The 24,577-nt window shown below is 42.7% G+C and overlaps 1 protein-coding gene across 1 annotated transcript in view; it reads right to left on the reverse strand.

The window, feature by feature from the left end:
- Positions 1 to 829: 829 nt before the first annotated feature.
- Positions 830 to 24,577, reverse strand: part of LOC120056279 (calsyntenin-2-like) — a 183,892-nt gene continuing 160,144 nt past the window's right edge. Inside the window, exons 9-17 of the mRNA XM_039004526.1 lie at positions 18,592 to 18,754; positions 16,211 to 16,377; positions 12,988 to 13,136; positions 5,738 to 5,949; positions 5,463 to 5,636; positions 5,111 to 5,256; positions 4,713 to 4,833; positions 3,967 to 4,154; positions 830 to 3,667 (exon numbers count right to left, since the gene is read on the reverse strand). Coding sequence (XP_038860454.1) covers positions 3,470 to 3,667; positions 3,967 to 4,154; positions 4,713 to 4,833; positions 5,111 to 5,256; positions 5,463 to 5,636; positions 5,738 to 5,949; positions 12,988 to 13,136; positions 16,211 to 16,377; positions 18,592 to 18,754 — 1,518 coding nt within the window. The 3' untranslated portion in view covers positions 830 to 3,469. The remainder of the gene's footprint in view (positions 3,668 to 3,966; positions 4,155 to 4,712; positions 4,834 to 5,110; positions 5,257 to 5,462; positions 5,637 to 5,737; positions 5,950 to 12,987; positions 13,137 to 16,210; positions 16,378 to 18,591; positions 18,755 to 24,577) is intronic.

Here is a 24,577-nt window from a genome sequence, read left to right on the forward strand (position 1 = left end):
GCAGATTATTTAAAAGATATTCTTTTAAAATCATATTTATTTATTTTAAGACTATTATTGATGCCACAAGTCAATTGTGTTACCCGTCAATGATTTTAGAGACTGATATAATTATGATTGAAATGGTTTGACCATCCAGATCTGTTTACACTTGCTTGATATCCAGATACCATGGGTCTCTGACTACCTCCAGGGGTGGTCAGGAAGATCTGATCAAAATGCGTCTTTCAATCGTCTACACCTGTCTAAAAATGTGGGCACAATCAGAATGTGGACCCGGATCACGACAAAATACTCATGTTAGAATGAGGTATAAACGGGGCTTTGGCGGAGTCATATTGGTGATGGAGAACGTTGACCTTTGCAAGGAAATTTTATGGACTCATGCAGGAAGAAGTAGACCTAATATCCACTCTCAAAGCGTTCTATAATTGTTGTTCAAAGATGAATGAATCCTATCCTCATAAAATGTGTTTTGCCAGCGCTGCCAATTATTTTAGGTGGCCCATCAAGTACAGTTATGGACCCACATACTAAACAATAGTTATCTTGCTTTTAGGCCTATTGTACTTGTTTTTATTTGTATTCACAGTCACTCACTCTCAATTTACTCACACCTAATGTAAAATGTAGCCTATCAAATTCCCTATACAGTTCTTCAACAAAAAGGGTCAGATGACAATTAGGGGAAAGAAAAAATAAATCTATTGAAGCTCCCTCTGAGGAGATCTGTGGTGCTCTCCATCCTGATTGCTTCAGGAAAGTCTGTGGTCAGAGGGACATCACACATTCTTGTCCTCACACACATAAAGAGAAGAGACACTTGCCGTAGATTCTAAAACAAGTCTTTATTGGTCAATGTACAGAAAGTGCTGCCATTACCACCAAAGAGAAAGAAACCCCAAACATTTACAAAACAAAACAAAAATAATCATATATAAAATAACTGTTTTTAAAGGGTTTATATGCAAAACAGTTTATTTGTACTCCTCTATGACACACATGGTGAGTATTTCAATTGCCTACTTCTCACGTTCTCGCTAGCCACCTCCTCAAAACCCATTGGAGGAGAAGGTCAGAGGGGCAGGACCTCTGGCTTTCTCATCCAATGGGTTTTAAGAAGGAGGCGAGGACAGAGGATGTGAGGAGTGTGCAATTGAGATTCTCCCATGGTATAAAGATGGGGTGAAACAAGGCAATGGTAGACGCGTCTCACAATGATAACATTACAACCACAGGCATTAAGGCTGACAGGGGGAAGAGTTCTAACCACTGCTACAGACATAAACATGTAACGGATGCAGTGTTTAGAGTGGCATTCTGGGAAATACAAGGGGTCAGAAACAAGGAGTTGGCTAGATTCAGCTAGAGCAGACATGTTATAGGCGACCAGAAAAGGAGCGAGAGGATCAATAGTTTCAGTTTTTTTACAGTGGGATTTCTGACAGAGGTGGCCTGTCATAGAAGCAGAATTCTGGTAGGCAATGGCACCCACCAGTTTGCTTTCACCTTACCTGTGTTTTTGATGGCAGGTGAAGGAAAGAAAACAAGGAGAGGAAGCCACTTTAACCCATTGAGATGTGACCAAAGAGAATGGGTGTGTTTGAGTGGTAAGGCTAAAGCAACCGACTGTAGACTAAAGTCGAGGACTGAAGTCGTGGGAGGAGAAACTGCGACAGCCGAAAGTCGGACACTAATGTAGTTTTCAAACAGCAAAGCTCAGATTAACATGACAGTGTTGCCATTGTTAATAAAAGTTTTTCTTCATAATGTCAAAATAAACATCTCCAACCCCCATATCAATCAAACTGAAATCATATGTGTGTACATTGTAGGCTACAATCAATTAGTGAATGAGAGCCTAAAATATCGCACTCATTTGTATATATCTTGTTTGAGTGACTTTCTCGTGGGTTAAACAAAAACAACCTAATGATTGGTTGACAATAGAGCCTCCCACAATGCAGGCGACGGCTGCAGGAGGAAGTTGATGAAGAGCAACTGCAGAAACTTGCAGGCGACTGCAGTCTAAACTTCATTACCTTTTGATCACATGATCTTTGTAAAGTTAATGCAGGCGAAGTGTAGGCGCAAGTCAGACAATTTTTATTCTCATAATGCAACACACTTTGAAAGGCGGTGACCAACGCACCGACTTGACAAAAGTGATCCGCTCGAACGCACCCAATGTGACAAGTTGTCTCTGTGCCCAGGCTGAAAATGCTAACCTGTCAAGCCAATAATAGACATTTTGACTGATGTTCCCCTCTGGTGGTGACTAAAGGGAGTTTACCCCAACATTTGTTTGTCAGACGCTTACATGTGCATATTACGTGATTTAAACAACATATGGCATGGATTTGAGATCATTTTTCATGTATGAAAGTGTGATTATTGGGTGAACTATCCCTTTAAGTGTCTACTCTCATACCCTCATCTCAGCCTCAGAAGTAGGTGGACACACGCAGGGACACAAGTCAACAGCAAACACAGAGATAGAAATGACCATGAGCGCTAAAGTCACCCTCAAGCACTAATCTAGGGTCAGTTGTCCATTTTCCCTCCAAATGTTTAAAGTTAGGATTGATGGAAGGTCATTTGATTCTAAATATGTGGTCAGGGGCAACTTGACTACTCAAAATGACCCTGATGCAAGCAAATTTGGACATACAGTTTGAGGAAAGGTAGGTGGGAGACAAGGTGAATTATAGTTCAGCTATGCTACCTGCTATATACACGTCACGAGGGATTTATAAAAACATACAGGAACTTTTCTCTCTTTTTCATATGTTCAAGAAAAAGACCCAGGCAGACAGAAAAAAAGGAGAATCTATCAAAATGTTCAAAATTTGTTTTGTAAATACATCCTCTCTTATACCTCTGTTAATGACAATTTGTTAGTCTGTCTTTCAGAAGACGTAAAATAAACATTTCCAAGATTTAAAATGAATAAAATATAATCTCATAATCTAATGCAAAAAAAATACTTTAAACTACAGTATTAAATTGCAAAAAAATTCAGCAAGTTGTATTAATGCTAAAGAGCGGACATACAATTTACAATGAACAATTTTCCAAGATCTTTTTGTATTAGTAACTGAGCAATTGAGATAGATAACGGGGAAAATGTGGTGTCCAATCTTTTGTGTCCAAACCCAGAAATAATTCAACACAGATGAACAAGCCATTGGATATAAGGTGGAAATGTGCTCGTGCAAATTTTCAATTGGCCCTATTGTGTTGTCAATGGCAGTCTTAAATAGGATTGAGTAGTTACACCAAAATGGGAGAAATCAGCTCCACTGTCAAGCGAAGTGGACAATTGCTTATGGCTAGTCAACCTTTTTGGTTGTAATGCCTTAGTTTGACCAGAAGAGAGCAACATTTCATAAAAAAATGTGCCGTTTTCACAAATGATTGTGACTGCAGATTCTGTATAATATGTAGGTGTGTGTTCATGTGTGACAGATCAATACGTTATCGAGGAGCTATCCCACTCCAGCTTGCTCTTCTGCTTTCCCTCCTTCACTTCCCTCTCATCCTCCTCCTCTTCCTCCTCTGTTTCATCACTGTCGCCTGACTCTGCACTCATGTCGCCTGCCTGCTCATCGTCCTCTTCTTCTTCATCATCATCTTCCTCTTCGTCTCTTACCACCTCCTCCACCGCCTGAGGCCCTCCGATGTGCAGGACAGGATAAAATGAAACACTGAATTACTGTAGAAGACACTTCAAAGCTATTGATCAGAAAAGATCCCTGTAGGTGATGTCTGGCCTTGCTACAAAACCCAAAACCTAAATCTAATACCCAAACAGAGTCAATGTAATGCATGTAATAAAACCTCAACCACAAATCAACTCCTAGCCATTCAACTACACCTAGACATATTCAATCATTTCAAGTGCCATCGAGTTGATATAGTTTGCAGTGCCTTCTTTGGGACATTCTTTGTATAATGTTCTCTCACCTCCATAGGGTTGACTGTGATGGTGAGGGTGGAGTCGTCCCAGTCCGTCTTTGGGTCCTTGGCCCCGTCCTCCTCCCTCTTGGAGCCGTCCTGGTGGGTACTGTGGAGCCTGTAGATTCCCAGCACCACTATGACCACCAGGGCGGCGATACAGATCACTATCACCACCGTGGCAGCTGGAGGGGTGCCTGTGGGGGAGAAATGTTTAAATTCACCTGAATTACAAGAAATGTGCTGTGTCCTCCCTACCTTTGGGAGATCACTCAGTCCTGTGTGTGTGTGTGTGTGTGTGTGTGTGTGTGTGTGTGTGTGTGTGTGTGTGTGTGTGTGTGTGTGTGTGTGTGTGTGTGTGTGTGTGTGTGTGTGTGTGTGTGTGTGTGTGATCTGAAGGCGTAGCCCGGGGTTCCCCAACTGGCGGGCCGCAGGCCAAATTAGACCCATGAGTGATTTGATTTGCCCCCACCCAGTTCTTTTACTTTTAGAAATCTGTTCCAAAGTATTCCCATGCATCTGTTTGGGCTTCTTGCAGTCAATTTGCAGCCTAAAAATGATTTATAATTATGTTCCGGCCCCCTGACCATCCGCTCAAGAAAGGATCCCTGGCTTAGCCTAATCTGGATCCCTCTCCAGTTCAACAAAACACACTCTCAAGCCTCTGATAGTAGCAGGGACATGTGCTCACCGTGTGTGTGGGTGCGTGTGTACATTTGTGTGTCTATGTGGGTGAACACTTCTGGTTGCCTTACCTGAGATGTGGGAATTGAGAGTGTGCACAATCAGTGGATGATGCACAGGCCGCATGTACTGGGATTGGACAGCCATGTGATTGACATGCTCTACTGGTGCTGAATTGTGGAGGACACTAATCTGAGGGCGGAACAAAGTACATATATCAGTCATTATAGAGATGGCAATGATGTAGAGAAAGATAGATCGATGAGATAAAGGGTAAATGGGTCTGGATGATGAGTGAAGGTGCAGAAATGAGAAGAGACTGAGTGGTGAAGGGTGAGAGAAACAGAGAGAGGGGGGTGTAGAAAGAGGCAGGAAGAGGAGTGGCAGTGGTGGAGATGGGATAATAGAGAGTGTGAGTGGGAAAGGGGTGAAATAGAAAAGGAAAGATGGATAAAGCTTCTTTCCTGACCTCCAGATTGAACTCGTTGCTGGTGTAGCGGCCGTTGAGCTCGGAGCAGGTGAGCCTGAACCTCCTGTTAGTCAGGGTCTCCGGGCGCCAGTTCCTATAGCGCACCTGCCTGAGGGCCTCCTCATAGTGGGCCATGGAGTCCACACCTGGGGAAAATGCATTATTACCAAAGGTGTCCCTGGTGTTCCCAGCCATATATAGATGGTGTCCCTCAGGGCTCAACGCCGGGCCCAGCTCTAATAACTTCAAGAGCTTCTCGTACCATTACCAAGCAGGTGACACACGATAAGGAATTTATGTTCAGGTATGAAAAGTGTGATATGAATAATGCTTCATAAATTGAAGTGCATACCATATATGGAGATGCCTGAGGTGGAGTTTGTGGCGTCCAGGTGTTTCCCTATTAGGGAGCTGTGGTGAATCTCCAGACTCTCATGCTCTGGATTGAGCTCCTCTCCGATCACCAGGACATCACAGTAATCCAGGTTGTGCATAACCTCCAGAACACCAGGCCTGTGGACTGTACCTACACACACACACACACACACACAGACATGAATGCTCACACACACAGTTTTTCAACGCCGCGCTATATCAACACGTATCCATGGTAACCACCCCACCCACCTGCGCTGAACGGCACACCGTCACTCTTGGTTACAGTGCTGGTGATGCGCAGCTCCTTGAACGGTGCCACGCCCGTGGCTCCACGCAGGTCGGCGGAAGGCTTGACGAGTCGATCTGAACCAGCGATGGTGATCCGTGGCTCGCTGGGTGGCAGGACTATTACTACTGCCTTTATGTCTGGGATGGAGATGCATATGTCCTCCCCGAAACACCTGAGCACCCAAAAACAACAGGAGAGAGGGAGGGTGGAGAAGAAGGGATAAGGAGAAGAACATGGAGATCGACAGAGAACGCAGATAATGTAGAAAGAGCACTTTCTTTTCCTCAGGTCATAATTGTTCTGGCCAGGGCAGTTTTTGTAAATAATTGGCCTACAGATAAGGAGTAACCGGGTAAGAAAGACTAGGGGAACATCACTGCCATCTGATACTAATCATATTGGAATTGAAAATGGCATAAATTGCATTGTGTGTCACTATTAATTACTGACTACATACTCTTTCTGGTCCTAGCAATGAATGACTGGGCACTTTTCATTTTCATTTCAGAGATGAGAGACACATAATGTAGGGACAGATTGTGACGGAGGCAACTGTGAAAGTGGACTTCCAATGTTTGTCCAATTGTGATCGCAAGTTGTCTCTGTTGGCATAGAACGCTGCAGCTTTTCAGATTCTTTGGGGGAGTGATGCTATTTTCAGACAGATGGCCCCAAGTTGGCCATTTCCAATAACACACACGCACACGTACACAATGGTAGGCACGCTTGGAGTGGCACCCACCCACGGAGGCACACTCTCTCTGTTTATCCTATAAATGGCCTAATATAATGTAAACACACACTAATTATCACATTTTCTCATCAACACAATTTAACACCTTCTAAGCCCACGGTTGACATGAAGCGTAACCCCAAACAAAGAAAATTTAAGGAGTTATTACTTTTTTAATTCAGTGAATGTAGTAAAATAACTTTCAATCTACTAGTTCTATTCAGACCCTTTGCCATGAGACTCAACATTTAGCTCAGGTGCATCCTGTTTCCATTGATCATCCTTGAGATGTTTATACAACTTGATTGGAGTCCACCTGTGGTAAATTAAATTGATTGGACATGATTTGGAAAGGCACACACCTGTCTATATAAGGTCCCACAGTTGACAATGATGTCAGAGCTAAAAACCAAGCCATGAGTTCGAAAGATTTGTCTGTAGAGCTCTGAGACAGGATTGTGTCGAGGCACAGATCTGGGGAAGGGTACCAAAAAATGACTGCAGCATTGAAGGTCCCCAAGAACACAGTGGCATCCATCATTCTTAAATGGGAGATTTTAGTTAACACCAAGACTCTTCCTAGAGTTGGCCACCTGGCCAAACTGAGCAATTGGGGGAGAAGAGCCTTGGTCAAGCAGGTGACCAAGAACCCGATGGTCACTCTGACAGAGCTCCAGAGTAACCTCTGTGGAGATGGGAGAACCAGACTCTCAGACCATGAGAAACAAGTTTCTCTGGTGTGATGAAACCAAGATTTTACTCGTTGGCCTGAATGCCAAGCGTCAGGTCTGGAGGAAATCTGGCAGCATCCATACAGTGAAGCATGGTGGTGGCAGCATCATGCTGTGGGGATGTTTTTCAGCAGCAGGGACTGGGAGACCAGTCAATATCGAGGGAAAGATGAACGGAGCAAAGTACAGAGAGATCCTTGATGAAAACCTGCTCCAGAGCGCTCAGACTGGGGTGAAGGTTCACCTTCCAACAGGACAACAATCTTAAACACACAGCCAAGACAACGCAGGAGTGGCTTCGGTACATGTCTCATGTCTCTGAATGTCCTTGAGTGGCCCAGCCAGAGCCCGGACTTGAACCCGTTCAAACAACACTGGAGAGACCAGAAAATAGCTGTGCAGCGATGCTCCCCTTCCAACCTGACAGAGCTTGAGAGGATCTGCAGAGAAGAATGGGAGAAACTCCCCAAATACAATTGTGCCAAGCTTGTAGCGTTATACCCAAGAGGACTCAAGTCTGTAATCGCTGCTAAAGGTGCTTCAACAAAGTACAGCGTAAAGGGTCTGAATACTTATGTAAATGTGATTATTAAAAAATAAATAATAATACGTTTGCAAAAATTTCAAAAATCCTGTTTTACTTTGTCATTGTGTGTAGATTGAAGAGGAAAAAAAACAATTTAATCAATTTTAGAATTAGGCTGTAATTGAACAAAATGTGGAAAAAGTCAAGGGGTCTGAATACTATCCGAATGCACTGCACAAACAATATAAACGCAACATTTAAAGTCTTGGTCCCATGTTTCATGAGCTGAAATTAAAGATCACAGACATTTTTTATATGCACAAAAACCTAATTTCTCTCAAACTTTGGGTAAAATTGTTTTTACATCCCTGTTAGTGAGCATTTCTCCTTTTTCAAGATAATCCTGATAGGTTTGGCATATCAAGAAGCTGATTAAACAGCATGATCATTACACAAGTGCACCTTGTGCTGGGGATAATAAAAGCCACTCTAAAATGTGCAGTTTTGTCACACAACACAATTCCACAGGTGTCTTAAATTGTGCAATTAGCATGCCGACTGCAGGAATGTCCATCAGAGCTGTTGCCAGAGAATTGAATGTACCATAAGCCGCCTCCAACGTCGTTTAAGAGAATTTGGCAGTACGTCCAACCAGCCTCACAACCACAAAACACGTGTAACCACGCCAGCCCAGGACCTCTACATCCGGGATTCGTCACCTGCGGGATCGTCTAAGACCAGTTAACCGGACGGCTGATGAAACTGAGGAGTATTTCTGTCTGTAATAAAGGCCTTTTGTGGGGAAAAATGATTCTGATTGGCTGGGCCTGGCTCTCCAGTGGGTGGGTCTGGCTTGCAAGTACGTGGGGCTGCATGGGGATTTCATGTGAAGTCCATAGATTAGGACCAAATTAATTTATTTCAATCGACTGATTTCCTTATATGAACTCTAACTCAGTAAAATCTTTAAAATCCTTGCATGTTGCATTTATATTTTTGTTCAGTAGATCCTAAGGGCACCTTCTACCCAGAGCAGGGCACCTTCTACCCAGAGCGAGGAGCTGTCCTGCCACCCAGGCAGTCTGGGTAAAACAAGCTGGCCATCATCCAGGTTCATTACACTTTGAGAAGAGCAGAGTGAAGTCTCTCAGGATTAATGCCAACGCCGGCACCTAACGCCTTGAGTAATTACGCTTTTCAATGGTTGGTGAAAAGTGCTCTTCACTCACTTATTAATTCATTTACTTTCCCGCGGTAATTAAGAATGGTCTTTTGTTTATATGATAACTGTCTGCTGCCTCTGGTTTACTAGTGAAAATACATTTGTCACATTCGTGGTCTGTTTAAGCTGCTTTCCCATGGCAATTCCTTGCATTAAGACTAGGCCTAAATGAAGCACGTATTAAGACACGTTGTTCTTCTTAACTACATACCAGACTGGCTTGTAATGGGATGTCTGTATTTGTATGGCTAGGAAGTGTGTGTGTGTGTCGTGTGTGATTAGCTGATCTATGTAACTACCAAACAAACTCATTGGGAAGTGTGTGTGCATGCATGCGTACAGTGTGCACCTGCAATCGTGTGTGTGTGTTTCTTTTGATTAGCACAAATGGCTGTAACTCCACAAACAATTACCCCGGAACAACATCAGTTTAACTGCTGAACAAAGTTTGTGAGGAGTAGCATGCACCCTACTAAACTAAGGCCCTCGCTAAATAAATGCCATCTGACCAGCAAGGGGTTGTGTCCCAAATTACACCACATTCCCTACATAGTGCACTACTTTTGACAAGAGGCTAGAGAATAAGGTGTCGTTTGGGATGCAGTCGGTGATTTTGCCTCTTGTCGTATGGAGCATTAAAGTGCCTGCTGAATAGGACAGGCCATCTCTCTTTATACGAGGCGGTTAGTTAGACTAAACCTATTACAGCTCCTGTGGCAGGAGTCCGCTATCCACCACACAAGTCCAATTTGATTTGGCCGTCCCCCCATACTGCTTAACTGTGAACAGAATACACACACACACACACACACACACACACACACACACACACACACACACACACACACACACACACACACACACACACACACACACACACACACACACACACACACACACACACACACACACACACACACACACACACCTTTTTCACCTTTTCTCTCCATCCTTTCTCATTCTCTCTCTTATTTGGGCCTACCTTTGTTTAGCAGTTAATTTCATTCCCCTATAGCTTCCAATTGGCTCCTTCACCCCCCCCCCCCCTTCGTCTCCCCTGTAGCTATTCCCCAGGTCGTTGCCATAAAATGAGAATGTGTTCTCAGTCAACTTACCTGGTAAAATAAGGGGAACAAAAATTATATCACACGCTCAACCTTGTTCTTTCTCTTCCACTGTCACTTCCTCTCTTGTATTGGGCCTGTATTTCTTTACCAATACATTTCATTAACTCCTATAAGACTGCTCAATCTCAGCATACCATCTCTTCCTTTACCTTTCTCATTAGGTAATGGCGCAAACACATGAGCTGTTAAAAACACTGTATGATGCTAAGTTTTCCTTTCTCAACTAAGCGCCCTCACACCAAAAGGAAGTATTACAATCGAATTCTTTGTTCTTGAAATGGTGACTAGAGGAGAGGGAGAGAAACACAGAGAGAGGGTAACGGGAGAGAGAAGGATATTGAGCGAGAGGTAGAAAGAAAACAAGCCAGCCAGTCACCCACCCAGTCATTCTTAACAGCACTATATTCCTCTAATGATCAACCTTCCTTCTCGTAGTGCTCTCTACGTGAGGAACCCTGACACAGCAGATTGCCTTTCATGGCCGTCATTCATATCCTCATCATCAGCAATTGCCACGTCGGCCCAGGCTAGCACAGCTCCAAGGCAACCGGGGCGCCACGGCAACCCGGCTGTCCTCTCAGCCATTAACGAGGGGAGAGATAAAGAGAGGGAAGCGACGCTGATTAGCATATCAGACACGGAGAGAGCACAGGCTTCGACGGGCACACACACAGTCTGGAACACACAAGACACTGATATCGACGCCACGCCAGACGTACACACACACTGACCCTGATGACACATACAGAGAAAAAGTAGAGCCTCGGAATGCGCAAACACCATGGACCGTATTACACACACACACACACACACACACACACACACACACACACACACACACACACACACACACACACACACACACACACACACACACACACACACACACACACACACACACACACACACACACACACACACACACACACACACACACACACAGATAAGAGCATTTGTTCACCTCTGATGTTTTTGTTTGTGTGAATCATTGATAGTTTTAAGCTACTACATGATGCTGGAATTTCCCCTATACCCAACCTAGCCAGTGAATGAAAGTTTACAATGTAGGTGCACAGGTCGAGAGAGAAATTTGAGTCATCAAGGTGACAGACAGTGACACATTCAATACCGCCTTGCACACTCTTGCCTGCATCTAGCTGATCTAAGGTGTAATCATTAGTCCAGTGAAAACAGTTGCAAACAATAGTTTCTATTGGACTAATTCATGTATGTGTATCCCCAATTAGTTCCGTTTGCTTCAAGTTTACTTTAAGAAACGTTTTAACAGAATCGGCAGAATGAATACACCCCTAATCACCCCAAACACAGTTCACTTTCATAGCAGCCATATACTAACAGCATGATCTCTTTGCTCTTTGTAGAATTTCTTCTCACATCTACGCACTATTCTGTGACCAGGTGAAAAAACCTTTCCAAGCCAAACCTTCATACCATAACCGCTAACTGCTAACTAACCGCTAACTAACCGCTAACTGCTAACTAACCGCTAACTACACACAGCCTACATCGTTGCCACCATAATAGCTAACGTCATAGTCAACATAGCAACTAAAACTAATGCGTTAGTAAACACGCTACAATCATGCAGTACAATGTACAGCAAGCAGTTAAGCAGTTACACCGTCAGGCCCCCAGTGGCAATAAATTAATAAAACCAAAAGCTTACCTTGACTTGGAAGATTTCCAGTGTTGGATAGCCATAGCCAGCTATCTAACATAGCATCCCTCTCTGTTTGAGCCGGGTGTTTGAGTAAGCTAAACTAGATGCAATATTTAACTTTTTGGGCGACCTGACCAAGCTCACATAGAAGTATGTGTTATAGATCTGTCATTATCATTGAAAGCAAGTTTAGGTAGTGTTAGATCTGTTCTATGTGCGCTATTTCTATGCTTCTCCTTCTTACGTTTCGTTTTTGCGTCTTTTTCTTTCGGTTTTGTACACCAGCTCCAAACAGTTGACAACACAATATTTTTGGTTATGGAAAATATATTTCACAGCAGTTTAGATGGTACAATGATTCTCCACACTATACTTGCTTGTTTTGTCACAAACTGAAATGTTTTATATAATGCACCTTCAAGTGAAAGCGAAAAAAATATATAGCTAGCTCTCTCTCTTGCTCTCTCTTGCTTCTCCTTAATTTTTGAAGAAATTAAATTCAAGTTCAAATCTATTCACCTACTGTATTGTCAACTAATCACCACATTTTATGCACTGCAGTGCTAGATAGCTGTAGCTTATGCTTTCAGTACTAGATTCATTCTCTGGTCCTTTAATTGGGTGGACAACATGTCAGTTCATGCTGCAAGAGCTCTGACAGCCCACTTTCTGATTTTCTCAAATTTTGCATATGTTTGATACTGAATGTTATCCGATCTTTAGCCAAAACCTAATATTAGATAAAGGGAACCTGAGTTTACAAAGAACACAAAAAATGTATACTTATTTAATTTATTTAATTACCAAAATTAACAATTCCCCTGTGTGAAAAAGTAACTGCCCCCTTATACTCAATTACTGGTTGTGCCGCCTTAAAAAATGATAACTTTTTGAATGTTCCACCATTTTTATTTTTTATGAAATTCACTGAGGAGGATGGTCCTCCCCTTCCTCCTCTAAGGAGCCTTTACACAAATGATACTTGCATGTGTCTCCGTGACCTTGCGGTCCTATATTTCAAAGGGGTTTAAATGTATGGTTGGGTGCAATAAATGTTTCTGTAGCCTAGACCGAGAGAGACAGAGAGAGAGAGAGGTTGAGGAGTGTGAACATGTGTGTGTGTGTGTGAGACAGATTAAGTGTGTGCGCGTGCGTGCGCCCGCATACACATTGTTGGATTCCATACTCACTGTACGGTGGTGGTGATGTGTAGCCGTCTGAGGCCTGCTGTGGGGAACTGGCGTGAGTTGATGTAGGAGACCTTGCCCATGGCTGTGTTGACACTCTCCAGGTCCTCTCCCTCCATCACCAGCACCGACTGGGCCGGGTTAAAGTGAAACTGCACACACAGAAGAACACATGAATCAACTGATACAAGATGGTAAGTGTCTGAGTGTTTCAAACACACAATACGTGACCAAATATGTGGACACCTGCTCGTCGAACATTTCAATCCAAAATCATGGGCATTAATATGAAGTTGGTCCCACCTTTGCTGCTATAACAGCCTGCACTGTTCCGGGAAGGCTTTCCACTAGATGTTGGAATATTGCTGCGGGGACTTGCTTCCATTCAGCCACAAGAGCATTAGTCATGTCGGGCACTGATGTTGGGCGATTAGGCCTGGTTCACAGTCGGAGTTCCAATTCATCCCAAAGGTGTTCGATGGGGTTGAGGTCATGGTTCTGTGCAGGCCAGTCAAGTTCTTCCATACCGATCTTGACAAACCATTTCTGTATGGACCTCGCTTCGTGCTCGGGGGCATTGTCATGCTGAAACAGGAAAGGGCCTTCCCCAAACTGTTGCCACAAAGTTGAAAGCACAGAATCAGCTAGAATGTCATTGTATGCTGTAGTGTTAAGATTTCGCTTCACTGGAACTAAGGGGCCTAGACCGAAGCATGAAAAACAGCTCCAGACCATAATTCCTCCTCCACCAAACTTTACACTTCGCAATATGCATTCGGACAGGTAGCGTTCTCCTGGCATCTGCCAAACCCAGATTTGTCTGTTGGACTGCCAGATGGTGAAGTGTGATTCATCACTCCAGAGAACGAGTTTCCGCTGCTCCAGATTCCAATGGTGCCGAGCTTTACCCCCCTCCAGCCCACGCTTGGCATTGCGCATGGTGATCTTAGGCTTGTGTGCAGCTGCTCGGCCATGGAAACCCATTTCATGAAGCTCCAGACGAACAGTTATTGTCCTGTTGTTGCTTCCATAGGCAGTTTGGAACTCTTTAGTGAATGTTGCAACGTGCTATGCACTTCAGCACTCGGCGGTCCTGTTCTGTGAGCTTGTGTGGCCTACTGCTTCGAGGCTGAGCCGTTGTTGCTCCTAGGGCTGTTACAGTGACCGTATTATTATCACACCGGCGGTCATGACGGCAGTCAAATTCCACGTGACCACTTAGTCACGGTAACCAAGCTCTGATGCTGCTGATTGTCGTTAGTAGCCTACCGAACGTGCTAACTGCCTGGTACTCAGCACTCTTGTCCCTCTAATCACTCTGACGTCAATGCAAATTTAATCGAAAATCTAATCAAACACTTCATGAGGGCCCATTGTCATGGAAATTCGGTACTGAGAGAGACTTGGTAATTTCTTCAATCAATCATCTTTATTTAATATCGATTAATTATCGCCATAATGAAACCGTCAGCCCAACAGTCTTGTTCTGACTGTTAGGCTGAGAGCCTACCCTTTACAGACAATTCACAGTTTATATAGCTGATACCAAGATTGCTTAGTCAGTCATTTCTAATCTTCCCATAAGCCACCTTGGTTATCTACACAGCATGGTGTTTTACTTAGTATCCCAGATACCAGGAAGATGAGACGATGAGGCATTGTTCTACTCCTCTCTATCCCAGTTACAACCACCTGTCACTGGAATCCTGTCACTGGAACGCCAGCTGTAGGTTTTATCACCAGGAAGCTAGAGTGGACGCCATAAAACTCAGAATTAGCAGGACAGAAATATCTCTCTGTAAATAATTGTTACATATCCAACAAATAAGGTGAATACATAATTTTTCTGCCACACCATGAGCTCATGTTGTGCAACATTTCTATAGGCTGTCACATTGGCATGAAGGATCGGGAGACAGACGCAGGAATGTGTAATCGTTTTTTTTATTTTGCCCAAATTACGGCGTGCCATGTAAAGGCACGGGGATGAAGACCAAACAAACACGTAACAAAAACACAGGGTTGAAACCCAAACAAAAGAGCGAGGGGTACCTTGAATAAGTAACACACGCGCACAATGATTAACACACGGGAAGAGACCCGTAATCATCTGTGCAATCCACAAGGGCACAAAAGCCCAAAACACACAGCACAGGTATTCACACGCACCAACGGAAATAGTAACAATAATCGACAGCACCATGGGGAACAAAGGGCACATATATACAAATACAATCAGTGGGAATAGGGACCAGGTGTGCGCAATGAAAGTTCCAGAGGGATCCGTGACATTGGCTATGCAAATGCAGAGAAAACAGAGTTTTGATGGCCTCTAATAAAAACAGGAGGATCCCATCAGCTTTCTATAGGCTAGGCCTACTATATTTATTCATCAACTTTCCGAACATGAACATTTTGCTTCACTTTCAACAGGAGTGTAGCCTACCTGGCTGGCATGAAAATGAACCATGGGAAAAGCATCCTCCATTCGCTATTTAAGTGCATAGATTACATGTTTTTTTCCCCGCATGCCCATGTTCCGAGACAGTCGCATGATAATGGTCAATTTATAAATCAAAACTAATACCACACATATATTATTGAGTATATATAAAGACAATAGTAAATTAAGAATAGTTTGATGAGTGACAATATTAGCCTATCACTTGTGAATGATTTATTACCACTTGTGAATGTCGCCCAGTTTGAGCATTAAGGTAAGAAACAGCGCACACCACTTTTTTTGACGACTTTTTCAAATCATAGTTGCACACCTCATGTATCCTTCCCAGCCCATAGGCCTATTTGTTTTGATAAGCTTTGTATCACAACTAAAGTGGCCAAATAACTTCTTAAAATGAAGCACATTAATCCGCTTTATAACCGGTGTAGAGCCTAACTGGCACACATAAGCAGCGCATGAAGTTTGAAGAAGATAATTTTCACCATAAAAATGCACCTTTATAAGAGAGCCAAGAGTGTGCAAAGCTGTCATCAAGGCAAAGGGTGGCTACTTTGAAGAATCTAAAATCTAAAATATATTTGGATTTGTTTAACCCTTTTTTGGTTATTCCATATGTGTTATTTCATAGTTTTGATATCTTCCCTATTATTCTACAATGTAGAAAATACTCAAATAAAGAAAAACCCTTGAATGTGTAGGTGTGTCCAAACTTTTGACTGGTACTGTATAGTGTATCTGCGTGTGTTTGCCCCAGTGAGTCACCTTGATATCCTTGCCCAGGCTCTCCAGTGAGTTGATGTCCAGTCCTTCCTTACAGGCCTGTAGACAAGAGATGACCTTCTGGGTCTCTATCTTGCCTGGCCGGATGGTCAGACCTGTCAGACTTCCCCGGAAGTACTGGGTGAACCGCGGGGTGGACACCTCACCACCTAGGGAGGACAAGAGGAAGGTTTTTTTGTTCAGTTCAAAGGTGCAATATTGTACAGTCAAGTGGTGGACAATGATTGTCTTCTCCTTAATCTGTTCTGAAAGCACAGTGCAATGAAAGCAATATGGAGCATGCCTCTATTATAATAGTAGGAACATGCTTTGGTAATTCTTAATTTTACAGTATTTTACTTTATTTACTTAGATGAAGCTAGAAATAACACTATAGTAAAAGAGATGAACCTATATAACTTACCTTTCAACAAGACTAAGCTATTTACACAATGGCTAACACAGTTACCTTTGTTTTCGCATCACTTACTAGTAGGCCGAAACATCAAGTAAATACCAACTGAAACAGGATTGTGAAATAAAGACAGTAGCGTGACTATGGAAATGATAGCCCGTTTTGTTTATCAGCTTCCATCTGCTCTCCCCACTCTTTTTTAAAAGTGACTTTCAAAACAACAAAATAAAATGTCCAATCTGAGGTAGATTTGAGCTCAGAGCAGAGGGACACTAGGCCTTCAATAAAAAAAACTAGCGTCGTCTTTTTGAGGCAAGTGTGTGTTTTTCTTCTTTGATTCACTGGCAGATGGTGCTGGCAGTTTGCTAGTCGTTAACGGTCCCCGAGCCGTGTCTCTTGCTGACATACTCAAGTGTTCTCGCCGCCGCCTGCACCAGCATGATTTTTTAGTTATTTTATATTTTCCCAGACAGATGTTATCAATTAAGTGTTGTGGCACCGAAGCACAGAGTGAGAGAGTGTGTTTTCAGGCTTATTTCGGTCTCAAAGAGGAGAATTTGAACAAGAAGACATTTAGCGTTTAGGCTTCAGTGCTAACATATGCTATTTTTACACACCTGGCTGCATAATATTTACACCTACAGTAAGAAAGATAGCAATTAAGTTCAAATGGATTGTTTGAACGAGTTGTATTAGGAAATTAGAGAAGGTTCAGGATTTTGTTTATGGTTAAGAGGCTCCTATCGCAGTAGGCCTGAGGCCAGCCAGAGTCGGTCTGCCCTAAACTTCCCCAGTAGTGACATTACACAGAAAAACTGCTTGTCTACTCTGCTCTGAACGGTGCTCTTCTTATGGAATCTCAATAAATGGTTTCCTCATGAAAATGGACAAAACAAACCATATTCTGTCACACGTCTTGTTTTGCTTTGGACGAGCTAAGGTCAGGTCTGGTGCCTTTCATTCCTTGTGTCTCTTTATTACGTTGTTGATTGCGTGCAGGGTGGTTGGGGGGGGGGGGGGGGGGGGGGGGGATGAGAGAAAGGCAATCCTGTTCACTAATGGTCTGCAAAGTTATCAGTTGCAGCTTAGTGAAGCTTAGAGCAGCTTCATTGGGATGTAATAGCCAGAGAACTTGTACTCCATTCAGGCTGGCTTAATCCCTTCTTCAGGGCTTTCTCACACAATCACAGATTCATGGAAAGAGAGAGGGACAAGAGAAAAAAAAGAGAACTGCAACCAGGAGCCGGATGAAAATAAATTAAAATGACACCGAAATACAGTTGACGTTGGACCTCGAGTGTGGCTCATGCGATTTAGCTGTATCCATCTGTCCCCCAGCTAACACATTTATATAATTATTATTTTGATCATAAAAGCGATGTTAAGTAGTGCTTCTTCATTCAAATGGAACCATTAGTCTCCTCTTTTCAAGCGGCTGGAATTGACAGCCTGTGTTTCCTGTTTGATGTCTCCAAGCTTGAGCCTCTTGAGCCTCTCTCTCTCTCTCTCTCTCTCTCTCTCTCTCTCTCGCTCTGTATCTCTCTCTCTGTATCTCTCTCTCTCTCTCTCTCTCTGTCTGTGCTCCTGCTACAAGCATTCTTAGTCTTAAGTTTGGGAGTGTTTAATCACTGTCCTGGACTGGATAAGGGAAACTGACTCATCCCTATGGTAACAGGCAAGGCATTCTGAAACATAAAATACTACGTGACTACCTAAAGTCCGAGTCAACTGAAACCAATAAGCAGTTGTTTCTGGGATACGGAAAACCACATTATTTATTCTTGGGCTGTGAGGAAACATGTCTAAATCAAAGGAAAATTATGTGACTCCTCCCCCCTGTTCCTTCCCTCCCCTTATTTTACAGTAAAAAATACAGAAATTCTATAGGTACGCTGTGCATTTTAGGACAGCCTCAGAGTCACAAAGAGTGGGTATGGACACCGGACCCTATACAGGAGTCTATAATGACCTTGCCAGCAGGCACCCACAGTCAGCTGGGTGTCAATTGATGAGGGATGGATGGGCCAATCGTCGGTCACCAGGTAGGGTTCGTAGGTTACGCCATCTACGAAGAGCATCACGGCAGGGAACTCCACGTTGATCACGTAGTAGTGCCACTCCTTATCACAGATCTGTAAGACATAGGGACATGCTGTTAGCATTGAGTTAAACCAATGAGCTGTGTAGCTCTGGGTTTGTTGAGAAGTTAATTAAGCACAGTATTTGTGTTTATTATGGATCCCCATTAGCTGCAGCCAAGGCAGCAGCTACTCTTCCTGGGGTCCAGCAAAGTTAAGACAGTTATACAATTTAAAAAAACATTACAATACATTCACAACAGATTTCACAACACATTAAGTGTGTGCCCTCAGGCCACTACTCTACTACCACATATCTACAACACAAAATCCATGTGTACGTGTGTGTATAGTGCATATAGTATGTGTGTGTGTGTGTGTCTCTTCACAGTCCCCGCTGTTCCATAAGGTGTATTTATATCTGCTAAAAAAAATTATCAAATGTATGGCTTGCATGAGCCGCCGTGCTGCCCTGTTCTGAGCCAATTGCAATTTTCCTAACTCTGACTGAACAGTAGTCCAGGTGCGTCAATACTAGGGCCTGATGGACCTGCCTTGTTGATAGTGCTGTTATGAAGGCAGAGCAGCCCTGTATTCTTTACAGACTTCTCCCCATTAGCTAATGTTGTATCAATATGTTTTGACGATGACAGTTTACAATCCAGGGTTACGCCAAAATGTCTAAAAACCTGTTTTCGCTTTGTCATAATGGGGTATTATGTGTAGATTGATGAGGGGAAAAAACGATTTGATCAATTTTAGAATAAGGCTGTAACCGTAACAAAATGTGGAAAAGTCAAGGGGTCTGAATACTTTCTGAATGCTCTGTATACTTGAATGTCTAGTGTCAGCGTTTGTTGCTGGAAAGTTTGCTAATGTTGCCACAATCTTGCTACAATGAATGACGGAGCTGACTTTTCTTAAGTTAGTGACTGGGATAAGCAATTTCATAAATGTGTCAAGTGCAGCGTCTGGTTGCTCTTCGTTACACACCACGAACCAACAAATATTCTTTACATCAACAACATAGGAATCACTACAAAATGTATTGTAAGACCTCTTATTCCCTATTTTAGGCCCAGTCTCTGGAACTTTGGTTTTCCTAGAAATGGCTACTGTATTGTGATCGCTACATTTCTGCAACATTAGTAAAACTGTGATCAATACATGTTGATGATTTCATTCCTGTGCTGTTTGTAACTACCTTGGTAGGTTGACTGATAACCTGAACCAGGTTGCAGGCACTAGTTACAGTTGTAAGCTTTCTCTTGAGTGGGCAGACTCATGAAAACCAGTCAATATTTAAATCACCCAGAAAATATACCTCGCTGTTGATATCGCATACATTATCAAGCATTTCACACATGTTATCCAGAAACCGACTGTCAGCACTTGGTGGTCTATTGCAGCTTCCCACCAGAATGGGCTTTAGGTGAGGCAGCTGAACCTGTAGCCATATTACTTCAACAGTATTTAACATGAGATCCTCTCTAAGCTCAACAGAAATGTGGATCTGAATATAAACGGCAACACCTCCACCTTTGGCATTTCTGTCTTTTCTGTAGATGTTATAACCATTTATTGCTACCACTGTATTATCAAAGGTATTATCTAAGTGAGTTTATCTACGTGAATGTCATCTGTTACTAGCAAATGATTGATTTCATGAACCTTGTTTCTTAAGCTACATATGTTAATGTGGGCTGTTTTTAGCACTTTTCTGGGATGCTTGATTGTTTTCATTGGTTTACTGGGAAGCTTAGACATAGACATGTTCATGTTATTTATGTTAGTGCAGGGTGAGCTGCACACATTGGATTTCCTACTAGGGCACACCGCCTCAGTGCTAACAGTATAACTCTGGTCCATAGGCACATGATTACTGCATACAATAGCTGTGGGATCAGCAGAGGCATCCAGGGCAGTAAGAGGGACATACATTAAGTTACTAACATTGTGTCTTCCAACGCCCCTGGTGTAATGTACATTTGCTGAGGCATTATGACAACTCAGCGACACAACGGTAGGGATTAACTGAGCTGGGCTTGGGTCGTTGATAAGTCATTGTCTCAACGCAGCCGTATAATGCTGTGAAAGGATCCAGGAACACAATTGATTTGGGTGGATGTTTTACTAGAAGTAGCTGTAACAGGGTGAAAATTACCCAGATACTGGGAAGCCATTTTAAAGGGGAACATCACCCATTGATTTGGCCCGATTTATTTGGCTTGTGTGAATGATAATCACATTCACACACTTATACTTCATTGGATTCAATAATATATAATACTGTAACAAACAAGCCAATAGACATGGTGCAAGCACTTCAAAGTTGGTCACATCTATGGGGACTGTGGTTAGTGCACTTGCCTTGGGAACTGATGTTTGTGAGTCCTTAGTTTAGCCCCACAAATTCATTGTAATATCATAATAATGCACCTGGGTTTCACACTTTACTATCTTTCATATCGCTGTGGACAATATTTCATGAATTAACTACTTGCGGTTATCATGAAGCCCAAATCCAATAACGCTTGTTTGGCAGTCTCCCTCCCACCCTCGGTAATGAAAAACATATTAAACTTAATTCAGATTCATCCCGCTCCCCTCTTGATCATTTGTTGTCTGTTTCAGGGTAATTAATTAAGTATAACTTTAATGAGTCGCTCATTAAGGGAACATGGATTTACGAGCGTCGAGTCAGGGGACCGTCACAAAACTTTTTCATCAAGCCTAAAACACTCGCTCACCTTTGGTGGTTCAGTCTCCCCAGGAGCAGAATCAAAGCTTGTCAAATCCAGCCCAGCAGTCCGTCAAGCGCCAGCCAATCGAAAGAAAATTGACCCAGCTCAGCTCTTATAATAGTGTTCTGTTCCCCCCTGGTGAGTATCTAGTGCTGAGACAGTTCCAGGGAGAAGTTGGCCTAGATCGCTGATCTTGGATCAGCTTTCAACTCCCCAACTGGGAGATGTAACTGTCAGGGGGTACATCGCAAAACTGACCTTGGATTAGAGGTTAAAGGGAGATTGAGTTACATGGCTGAGCTCTATTGTGGAGGGAGATAACTGTCAAATAGCAGTAGTACAGTACTATATGATTGGAAATGTCTAGTAGGTCAGACTGCTCTGGATAGAAGCCCCCAAGCACAAAGCTAGGATCAACCCATTATCATTAGGAAGTACAACACAGACATTGCCTTAGATCAGAAGTTGAGGGGTAACTTCCTTCTATTATATGAACTATACGGAGGGAGATTGCTGTCAAACAGTCTAACAGTGTGTTTGTAGATGTCTCCCTAGTGCTCTGAGGGGTTTATCATTCAAGTAATGCACTCTCATGCTGCTACTGATTACCAGTGAGCCATGAACAACCTCTCCCCTCAGTGCACAATGCAGGCAGGAATGGCTAACTCCTTCCCTGATGCCTCGCACACTCAGGAAGCCTTTCATGCTCACAAACTTGAGGCATAATTTTAAATGTTTTTTTGTATTTTTTAAATCAGGGTGAGTAATACCGTATGAGGTTCCTCGCTGTCGTTAAACAATGATACATAATCCACGTGGCCATAGGTGTGCTCGTATGCCTACATACAGATGTCGGACCTTAACTTGATCACTCTTTAATCGCAGAGAGTTTTCCTGCTGCATCAGGAAATTCGAATGAGCTTCGTGATTTAGATAAATTCTCTGAAAATGAGCAGTTATTTCTCTCTCCATGTGGGGGCAGTCGAGTCATTGGGATCAGGCATGCTATCAAAATAATTTTCTCTCTCGCTTGCTCAAACGCTAGGCCTAGGTCCTATTACTGCAACATTCAAATGTACAAAAATCTATCTGGATTGCAGCCATACACATCAACACCTAAACTATAGCCTACTGTGGCCTATGAACATTAATTGCCTATAATAATCAGATGTAAAGACAAGATGAAAAGGACAATAGCGAGGTAGAAAACCACGCAAAAAACACTGCCCATGATTTTTTTGATCTACAGTATAAACTATATTATTGAAAAAGAGGACATCTTAAGATTTCCAGTAAACCTACGGTTACAAATCAACTGTTCAAATTGAGTGCAATCGTGAACTGGGGTGGTCAGGGCTGCTGCCTTCAGCATGCACATATAGGCCATATTGTGTCGGCGTGGGTTCGATTCCGGTCCATGCCCTTCTGGCACAAATAACTCAATCCCCCCGATTGACTTGATTTAGTTACATATTGCAAATATGGACAGTCCAGGGATATTTTACTCCCGATGTTGATAAATGGCCATACCAGACACATCATTTGTTTTTAAAGACAGTTATGTTTAATGGATAATGTACAGTGCCTTCAAAAAGTATTCATTCCCCTTGACTAATTCCACATTTTGTTGTGTTACAACCTGAATACATTATTATTTTTTTTATTTTCCATTTCCATCTACATACAATACCCCACAATGACAAAGTGAAAACATGTTTTTAGAAATGTTTGCACATTTCTTGAAAAATACAGAAATATCTCATTTACATAAGTATACACACTCCTGAGGCAATACATGTTAGAATCACCTTTGGCAGTGATTATAGCTGTGAGTCTTTCTGGGTAAGTCTCTAAGAGCTTTGCACACCTGGATTGTACAACATTTGCATAGTATTCTTGAAAAAATTCTTCAAGCTTTGTCAAGTTGGTTGTTGATCATTGCTAGACAGCCAGTCAAAACTGTCACTAGGCCACTCAGGAACATTCAATGTCATCTTGGTAAGCAACTCCAGTGTACACTGAGTGGACAAAACATTAAGAACACCTGCTCGTTCCATGACACAGACTGACCAGGGGAACCCAGGTGAAAGCTATGATCCCTTAATGATGTCCCTTGTTAAATCCACTTCAATCAGAGTAGATGAAGGGGAGGAGACAGGTTAAAGAAGGATTTTTAAGTCTTGAGACAATTGAGACGTGTGTCATTCAAAATATTTAACTGCCATTGAATGGGGTATGGTAGAAGGTGCCAGGTGCAACATTTGAGTGTGTCAAGAACTGTAACGCTGCTGGGTTATTCATGCTCAACAGTTTCCTGTGTGAATCAAGAATGGTCCATCACCCAAAGGACATCCAGCCAACTTGACACAAATGTGGGAAGCATTGGAGTCAACATGGGCTAGCATCTCTGTGGAACGCTTTTGACACCTTGTAGAGTCCATGCCCAGACGAATTGAGGCTGTTCTGAGCAACTCAATATTAGGAAGGTGTTCTTAATGTTTTGTACACAGTGTATATTTGGAAAATTACATAATTGGTCATGCTATCCCGTGTTTACCTGCTTAAAAAAGTATCTTGTTATATGCTATTGTTTTTTCTAACCTGATACAAACTTGTCTTTGTGTGACTTAGTCATAAGACTGGGCGTATAGCTAAGATCCGTTAGGTGCGACCGCAGCATGTGAGACATCCCCTGAGTTTACTATCTGCAGAAAGTCAGCTGTGTGGAACCTTGCAGGAAGGAGCACATTATAGTGTGAACTGTGACAAAACGCAGGTATACGTTTGTGCCCTCGTGCAATCAACCTCAGGTTATTTTATTCTGCACAGACAAACCAATCGCCTTTTACACTATGTTCAGCCCTTGTTATCCGCTACACTGCCACATAGACAAAAGAGGTTGTACTTTTTCTATAAAAGCAGAGACCCGACTATGTTTGTTAAGCTTTCAACTCTGAACCGTTCTTGGTGAACCTTGCCGGTGACAAACATACCCATAACATGATGCAGTCACCATCATGCTTGAAAATATGAAGAGTTGTACTCAGTGATGTGTTGTGTTAGATTTGCCCCAAACATAACACTTTGTATTCAGGACATAAAGTAAATTTCTTTGCCAATCTCTTTGCAGTTT

This window comes from Salvelinus namaycush, chromosome 11, assembly GCF_016432855.1.
Source record: "Salvelinus namaycush isolate Seneca chromosome 11, SaNama_1.0, whole genome shotgun sequence".
NCBI classification, from domain to species: Eukaryota; Metazoa; Chordata; class Actinopteri; order Salmoniformes; family Salmonidae; genus Salvelinus; species Salvelinus namaycush.